The following is a 9,232-nucleotide window of genomic DNA, read 5'->3' on the forward strand; positions in this document are numbered from 1 at the left end:
CTTATAAGCCAGCCTCGTTGCATCTGATTCAAGGTTTGGAACAAACAAATTGAAGGTCTGCTTGGGTTTTTATATATTTTTCATCTATTTGTTGTCATTCACTCATTCATCAAGTCAGTGAAGGTTTCAAGGAGCTTTTGAAGCTAACAGTGATTTTTTTTTTGGTGGCCTTTGTCCAGTATCCCATTCACAGTCTCCTCATCTTTGACTCCAACAACAAGGCCATCCCTATTGCCTGGATAGTAACACCAAGATTTGGTTGTGTGGATGCTCAAGATAAGTGGAACGGGGCTCTCTATAATAGAGTCCGTTCAAAAGATCCTACATGGAGATTGGCTGGGCTCATAGTGGATGATCCTTTCACTGACATTCTTACCATCAGGTCAGCTACTTAGCATTTCATCATCTAGTCTCTGGATCATTCTTTGGTATTTTCTGCAAAAAGCATGAGGCTCCTAAACATGCTCCAGTTCTTGTTCTGGCGAAAAATCACTTCAGTTATATGATACTTATGATCTATGAGTCAAGATGTTTCTAGCCAGAACATAGTATCCAGAACTGCATAGTAAAGAGTCACAGTTTCCATACTCCATAAATTATCCAAGTTTTGGGATCTTTTCAAATTTGGCTACGGATTCAGTGTCGTTCCTTGTTCACGGTCTACAAATAATTGGGTTATTAAGATCCTGATCAACACTGTTGGTGTTATTGATAATTTAATGGTAGTGAAAGGTTCAGATTCCTAGGGATCCTGGGTGTATGTCCAATCCATATCGTGTAATTAAGCATGTCGATGGCATAGCATAGACTAGACCATGTTGTTATTACTTGATCCGGGTTTGTCAGGTCTTCTTTGCTCTCTAGATGAGTCATCTTTACCTGGTAATTGATATATCTTGACTTGGGCTCTTTCTTATCTGCATGTTACCAGGGAAGTGTTTCAGTACTCTGTATTGATCTGCTTTTGGTGGGTCCACCATGCATGGCATAAAAACCTGTTAAAGAAATGTTTGGAGATAGAGATACGTTCTGAGATATCAAGATGGCTTGGGCAGGCAGTTTATAGCATCTGTAAAGGAGATGGCAATATGGATTTGTTTGAGGGTTTCATGGAAGATTTTATTGACTGCTCAATTCTCTTGGATAACTTCAGGGCAATCTGGTTTCCGAGAATAGGTTAGACCTTTTCATTACCAAATGGAAATTAGTTCTTCCCTATTAATCATATCACTTTTTTGCCCTCTCCCTAACCTTCAAAGTTTCCTGCCAAATCTTAATCCAGGCAATTCAATTAGACAGCAACCTCCTGGATGGACCATAAGCCTCCAGATATACTGATCAGAAAATCCACTATTTGAAGTTCATTATCTTTTTCTCAATTTTCAATCATATTCTTTTCAGTGGTCCAACATTTTTCTCTTGCTTAGAGGTTTTCCACCATCCTGACAGTGGGGCATCTTTTGTGATATGGTCCATTTAAGAGGTGGCCTACCTATTGATTATCTGCAGTGGTTGATTTGTGGGTAATGTCACAAACTCTTATGTATTGGATACAAATATCTGTTGCTGTTGGGGCATATTTGGCTAACCTTCTCAAGCGCTGCTTCTGGCGTAGTGCAGAAGCCGATAAGGTAGCAAGTGAAGTAGGGAATGAGGCTTGCAGTGCTGTTGCTGGTGATTTGGGTACCGAGGTGGTTGGTAATTAAGGTAGCAAGTGAAGCAGGTTCCCCTACCAAGATTGCAGAGCAAATGAATGTGGTCAGCAAAATGGATATTGATCCATTACCCAGCTGTACGTCCCCATCAACGACATTGCCCGTTAGTGGTGTTGCATCTGATACTGGCTTCATGGAGAATGGAAGTAGAGATTTGAATGATTGGGGGTGAGGGATGACTGTGGATCTTTCTTCTATCAGTAATATCTATACAAATGAAAATAGTATTCAAGATGATATCTTGGTTGAAGGTTGTCATGAATCTCATGACAAGGCATGTTCCAATGGTTTTGGCAATAATGATGTTGGGGTAATCATTGCTGGCAGCTTGGTGGATGTTGATCCACTAACAGAGACTCCCCTTTCAACAACAGGGCTGTTTGATCAGTGCACAAGTAGTGACAATGGTAATTGTAGCAATTTTGCTGAACCAATGGATACTGGTAACACCATGGATGTCAAACAGCAATCTATGCGTGTTGTGTTGCAACAAGTGACAGTCGATAGCTTCTCAGAGAAGGGAGTAAGTGATTTGAAAAATGGGAACTGTGGGACAAGTTTGAGCCCATCCTCTCGTAATAATACATTAGCATTTTGTGTGGTTCAAGGTGGTATAGCAGGTGAATCTTGTGCTGTTAATGTGATTACCTCATTGGTGAGTAATAATAGTCTTTGTGGTGGTTTTGCAGAGGGAAACAACAGTATAGTGAAGGTGCATGTAGAATCAGTGCTAGCTTCCCCGTCTAGATCAACATCTATTGATCAGAAGGCCTGCATTGACGTAGAAGCCAGTGAAACTGGTGTTCATAACAATATTCCAGAAAAAACATCCTGATAACATGATGTGTGTCAATTCAAAACCCATCCTGACCTCCCCATCTAGTTAATTTCACTTCAGAGGATGTAGCAAAGAAGATAAATGGGAGCCAAGACATGAATGGGAAGCTACCTAGTACCAATGCTTCATTGTTTAGATGTGGGGTTGAAGATAGTATTGTGGATGGAGACTGCCATAATGGGGTGATCAACCACATAGCTAGTGATAATGTGTTTAATGTTGCTGATATACGAACTGTTTCATGATTTTTGATGTCCTTGTGAATGACAAGGGATCTCAAGTAGCCAAAAACTGCAACCCTTGAGTTGTTTTTTGCGACATTGTTCTACGGGTAATTGTTATCATGGAGTCATGGACACACAGGGTCTTGATGTGGAATGTTGGACAACAAGCGGAACAAGTGTGATTCTGCCAATAACTTCTTATAAATGGTAAAATTTGTAAAGTAACATGAATAAGATATTTGATTGATTATAATGGTCTGTGCAATCAGTTACTTAAGGTAGCACTGTACATCAAGCTTTATGATCAAGTTCATCCAGTACTTTATTGATGTAGATATATTTTCTCAAGTTTTGAAGCACATGAATTACAGAAAATGCACTGTTGCTCTGACCAGAATGTATCATACCTCTGGGTTCTCACACCATTTGAGAGTTGAAGTTGGATACAACAAGGTTGAGTTTTCACTGGTTGTGCTTATCAGGGTTACTTGGCTTCTAATGACATTAGCCTTCCATGTTTTGATTTTGTCCATGAACTGGTGGCAGTTACCCTTCTCAAAAGCATCAAATTGGGACCAGCATTAACTACTACTGCATTTTAGATTGCTCTCTTTTCATGTAAACTAAAAATATCTTTGTACTCGCCTGTAACTATTGGATTTATGTTTTTTTCACTGGATTTGATTATGTGCATATGATTCTTTTAAGGTCTAAGCATATGTATCTTCATTCTTTTTTATTTTTAAATGAACCTCTCCAACCCGGATAAAAATCCTCTGTTTTTCTTAATCTCTGTTTTTCTTTGTTTTGCTACCTGCAGAAGACGACATGTGGATAGCTTCAAGTGAACGGTCCAGATGCTTGCTTGGTTGAAGCTGTACCAAAACCGGGTTGAGGTAAGTGAACCAGACCAAGATAGGTATGACCCAATCCAACCCGTACGAGGCATTATTTTGAATTTTGAAACCCTAAAAATCCGTTAACTCCTCTCTTCTTCTTCTTCTTCTTCTTCACCCTCTGTTTTCTCTCTCATTCCCTCTTACACGATGTCTCTCGGTTTAAAGGATACTTGCAACTGATCTCATCTCGGCTATTCTTGAAATAGTGAGCGTGTTCGAACATCAACGAAGCCCCCTGCAACCCTTCTTGACTTCTTCAATCTCTGTTCTCTCTCTCCTTTCACTGATATCGCTCTCTCGGTTGCGTCGAATTAGAGAGAGATTTCGAACATCAACGAAGCCCCCTGCTGGTTCTCGCGCACATACTGATTCGATCACCCTAAGGTATGAAACCTAAAACTTACTTTCCTCTTCTCTTCTCTCTTCACTCTCTGTTAAACCCTAAATATTTTCTTCTCCACTCTCTAACCAAAAGCTTCTTACACGCTCTCCCTCTTCATTGGTTATCTCGAATTACTGAGTGATTTCGAACATCAACGAAGCCCCTGCAACTGATCTGGCACACATACTGGATCGATGACCCTAAGGTATGAACTACTCTGGCTTTCCTTGTTAATTACCTTTTTTTTTTCGTGTAGCAGAGGAACCTCAATTGGATGGCGGCATGGGTTGTTATCCTGTATCTGTACCACCTCCCGCAGGGCATGCCATTATGTGAAGTGGGGTGGCATGACCCGCATAATAGGAATTGATGGATCTGAGTAAAACTTGCTGACATGTTGCTCTTTGATTTCCAGGTCTTATTTGATGTGATACATCCAATATGATATGTGATGGTTATGCTGATAGTTATACCGGTCTTGCTAGTTTATGTGATTTGTTTCTTTGATTCACAATTTGGCTGTCTTTGAGTAGTGGTTATAAGAGATCAATGAAATGGTTTCGAAAACCAGAGTCATCATAAGAGGGTTGCAGCTTTAGTAAAAGGGTTCCAAAGATTGAGTATATGGATGGATAATGTTGAGATTGTAAGGTAGATTCTACTGGGAATGAAGGTTGATTGCCATTGAAATCTTTTTCAAGTCTTATTAACCATCTCATCTTTGATTCAGAAGATATATACTAATGTAATTTGTAAAGACCTTTTGCTAGTTTCTGTAACTCGTAGAGTTGCTTACAAGGTTATTACAATTATGAGGACAACAACTTTCTACTAGGAGGAAATGAACATTCCTATATTTTTACCGAGAATACATGTCGACATAGTCTTTGCTTCCCTAGTCAATTTTTTTATTTTTTTATTTTTTTTTTGTTTAAGATTCCATCTTAAATTTTTATCATGGAGAAGCTCCCTTGCCAGCCCCTCTGTTTGTTTGTTAGGAAATTTCATTAATTGAAGCTGGGTTTTCATAATAGGTAGAAGTTGTTGAACTTGTTACTGTTGGGTTGCTAGTTCATGATCTTATCTCACAGTTACTAACCAATTATTTGTGCAAATAAAGAGTCTTTAGCTCAAAATGGTAGGGCACCTGGGGTAATGCCCAGGTTATGGTGGTTCGAATCCACCAAGACTCTAAACAAAATAACTTGTATGAGTTCAACAACTTTAGAATCCATCATCTTGTATGACTTCAACAACTTTGGAATCTATGGACAAAATGGGGGCTGAAACCAGTGATCAATTAATGCTCTTAACAGTTGAATAATCAGTAATATAAAGTAGAAAGTAAACGATCGAAATAGTGGACTGAAATCAGAATTCAGAGATCACATGTAAATGAGGAAATTCAGAACCGATTGCATCCAAAGTTTTATTGCATATAGTGATTTGAAGTACCATATCTATTCAGCATAACGAATACTTTCAGGATACCTTATGAAATTAGAGACTACTGAAAATGGATTTTTTTTTTCCAGGATAAAAAAAAAAGAGGGTGAATGATTAGATTATCCCAACAATCAAAGTGCTCAAAATGCATCAGAATGTACACAATGATTCAGTGATGCAAGCATCCATTCAAGGATTAATTACTTCAACTTCTATGCATGCATTCATCGCAGCAAGCCAACCTTTTCCAGATGATAATGGAGATCAATCATTTTCTGTGTCTGCAGCTTTCGAGAAGGTTGGGTCCTGGAAACTGATACTACTTCAAACTACTACAATACTGTTCTAATGAGATGGTGGGAACAAAAAACCAAATCTAAGACAACACCTGCAAATGTTTTAGGGTCCTAAACTCCTAATGGCTACATAAAATACTAGCCCATTCAAGACTTACAGAGAATTTTATGAATATCATCTACATTTCAGTCATAATCACTGAGTCAAGTCACATGAAGATCAGCTAAGTTGTGATTATTACAAGAACAGAACAACACCACCAATCATTTAAAAAAAAAAAAAAAAAAACACAAGATATAATAAGTAAAACTTTTGGTATTTTGTTCTGAGTCTTGGTGGATTCGAATCACCATAACTTGGGCATTATCCCAGGTGCTCTACCATTTTGAGCTAAAGACTCCTAACTTACAAAAAAAAAATTGTTAGTACATTAGAGGCTAAAAATCAATTAAAAAATAGAATCCTAAATGCATTTACTAGCACATAGATAGAATTTTTAGCACAAGAATTCCCTTGTGTAATAGAACTCCAATCCAGCATTTCATATTAAACATCTCAAATTGTTAACTACTAATCCTTGAACTGATGGAAGTTGACACTATCCAAATAAAATGCCTTATATTTTCATAAAATTCAATTCAAGACTCCAAAAGATAGGCTGTGTGGGTGGAATCTCAAGTAATTTCATTCTGTGCTCTTTAACCAGTAGTCTTAAGAGGGACTCCATCACAAGAGTCTCCAGAATTTTGCTCACTATTTGAAGTACCACATCTGTTCAGCATAATGAATACTTTCAGGATACCTGATGAAATTAGAGACTAATGAAAATGGTTTCAACCGATGAAGAGGGAGAGCATGTAAGAAGCTTCTGATTAGAGAGTGGAGAAGAAAAGACTTAGGGTTAGTGAAGAGAGAAGAGAAGAGGAAAGTAAGTTTTAGGTTTCATACCTCAGGGTGATCGAACCAGTATGTGCGTGAGAACCAGAAGGGGGCTTCGTTGATGTTCGAAATCTCTCTCTGATTCGAGGCAACCAAGAGAGAGCGATATCAGCACGTGAGAGGGAATGATCCTCAAACTCTTTATCATGCTCTTCCAATCCTTTCTCTTGTTTGTTGCCTGAATGTGTTAATGGTGGCTGTTGAGAAATTTGAGGCATCCCAAACAGTGTTCTGAGTTCCTAGGAAACAAATCTATGTTTGGGGTGCTGGACATGGCAAATCCGGCTGTTTGAAACAAAAACACAAACAGTTTGGGTGTAGGGTAGGGAACCAACAATCAAGTCAAAGCTAACAAAGAACTGAGTTGCATTTGTAAACTAAAAAATATATCAAAATCTTACCTAAAAACCCTCACATCAATGTTCATAATGTTCAAAATTTGCTTGCAAATGATGCAAAATACATGACATGGTTGATTTCTTCTTGTGTTTTGATATAAAAGAGCATTCTGCACTGATACATATCTAAAAGAGCATTCATTCCTACTTTCAGCATTCTTTTATAAAACCCAACTGCTTCTTCATTCTGCCCATTTTGCAGGAAGCCGGCTAGTATGGAGGTCCAAGAGATAATGTTGGGTGCAAGAGCTGTCCCAAAAATCTGGGTGGCAGACACCATTCATTGTTCACACTAGTACATGGTTATTAGTGCATTGATGACTGGTGTTTCAGAAACAAACCCTGTGTCCATCATGCAACCATGAAGCTGCAAGCCCAGATACAAGTCTCCTGGTTCTGAACAGGCCTTTTGTGATGCTTGTCAAGGTGTAGCCATCAAATCCTACACCCTCCTTTAAGAAGAGACATATATGCCACTATTGAGAGGGCTGTTTAGGATGTTAGTCCAGAGGTAAAGATTGCTGTAGAAAACATAATAGAAGTGATAAAGTACATTAATAAGTTAAGTGTCTATTATCTCTGGCCCATTCATATAATTAATCTCAAGTACATTATTACTGGGAAAAAAATCACAGAAACAAATAAGATTGTTAGTATATTATAGTAACAAGATCAAACCAGAATCACCAATATAATCACCCAATATACCAAAAATATTATAGAGAAAAATAAAAACCCTAACCCTAACAAGGCATAATCGTTTAGGGTTTACCTGCCAACGATTTGACTCAAACTCTAATAGAGAATGGCTTCGATTCAAACCCTAACCAGGTGACAACGCGCTATCTCAGAACTTCGGCGCGAGAATGGGTAACACAGATAAAATCGAGAGTATCAGCTACAGCTTCGTGAGCAGAGAGAGAGAGAGTCGCTTCTCCTTCGCGCGCGCTCGCGCTCGCGCTCGCGAGAGAGAGAGAGAGAGAGAGAGAGAGAGAGAGAGGTAGACCCCTTTGTGAGAGCGACCGAGAGCGAGTTAGGGTAGGAGCTTCTACTTACTGAGAGCGACCTTCACCGAGCTTTGATGAAGCACCTAGCAGAGCTTCTCCTTCATCTAGCAGAGAGAGGTGTGAGAGACTGTGAGAGAGGTGAGAGTGTCGTGCGAGAGGGAGAGAGGGCTGTTTCTGAATGTTTTAATTCAAATTTGAACCACCCTTGTTTGATTCTTCACACAGACCGGTCCACTTTCCTCAACCCGGTTTTGGTAGAGCTTCAACCGTTCACTTGAAGTTATCCACGTGTCGTCTTCTGCAAGTAACAAAACACAAGAAAAACAGGAATGAAAAAAACAGAGGATTTTTATCCCGAGTTTGCCTGGACATTTGACACGTAAAATCAGATAATTTATATTTATTATATGAAAATAAATAAATGTTTCAGGAAAAGTAGTCAATAGGTCCAATCCTGGCCCAGGACACGGGGAAATTGAAGATGGTGGGCCCACTGGCCTTTTGTGATCTCTTGTGATTTCTTGATCAATGGTGAAAAGCTGAATCATGGGATGGAATATGGATCATCCGACGGACAAATTGCTAAAATGATTCCCTTCACGAGGTTGGTTGAGTCCTAAGAAAACTGTTGAAAAGGAGCATAAAACCATTGGAATAAGGCCGTCATTGGAAATTTTTTGTTGGGAATTATAGTAGTTGGGAAAAAAAAAAACCGTTACTAGAGTCATGGAACGAATGCATTTTAAAAACAGAATCTCCTTTGCTATTTAAAAAAAAAAAAATTCCTTCCAAGCTTCTATTGCCATGAAAGGTTGCAGGTTTTTAGAGTCATTTTCAGGGGTGCAAGTTTGGTCTTATCAGTGTGAGTTCAAATAAAACTTGAGCTAAGATTCTACAGTGACAGTTAGAGATGGGAATTTCAAGCCTTTGTTCAGGAAAGGGTTGGGCCAAGCTAAGATTAAGGCCTCAAGGTTGACTGGTCTGAACCCGACCTTGTTTTTGTTCTTCTTCATGATTTTTCTTGTTCTAGTTGCCATCGTGTGTTCTTAACTTTTTTCAAATAATTAATTTTTTTTGTTTATTTATT

At 38.8% G+C, this 9,232-nt stretch overlaps 1 protein-coding gene and 1 long non-coding RNA gene across 2 annotated transcripts; one reads left to right on the forward strand and one right to left on the reverse strand.

The window, feature by feature from the left end:
* The first annotated feature begins 209 nt into the window (after window positions 1-209).
* On the forward strand, window positions 210-5,634 carry LOC122086069. Its single transcript, XM_042654765.1, has 2 exons — window positions 210-382; window positions 932-5,634. Exon 2 carries the CDS (start codon window positions 1,891-1,893, stop codon window positions 2,548-2,550), a length of 660 nt encoding a protein of 219 aa, XP_042510699.1. The 5' UTR covers window positions 210-382; window positions 932-1,890; the 3' UTR covers window positions 2,551-5,634.
* A 43-nt stretch (window positions 5,635-5,677) lies between these two features.
* LOC122086070 lies at window positions 5,678-8,267 on the reverse strand. Its single transcript, XR_006142323.1, has 2 exons — window positions 7,911-8,267; window positions 5,678-7,659 (listed from the first exon to the last, which is right to left on the reverse strand). It is a non-coding gene; the product is annotated as an uncharacterized LOC122086070 (long non-coding RNA).
* Between the last annotated feature and the right edge of the window lie 965 nt (window positions 8,268-9,232).

The sequence above is a fragment of the Macadamia integrifolia genome, chromosome 8, assembly GCF_013358625.1.
Source record: "Macadamia integrifolia cultivar HAES 741 chromosome 8, SCU_Mint_v3, whole genome shotgun sequence".
NCBI classification, from domain to species: domain Eukaryota; kingdom Viridiplantae; phylum Streptophyta; class Magnoliopsida; order Proteales; family Proteaceae; genus Macadamia; species Macadamia integrifolia.

Excerpts from the sequence above, each read along its gene's own strand:
- LOC122086069 (XM_042654765.1), top strand. The coding sequence starts at position 1,891 with ATGACTGTGGATCTTTCTTCTATCAGTAATATCTATACAAATGAAAAT.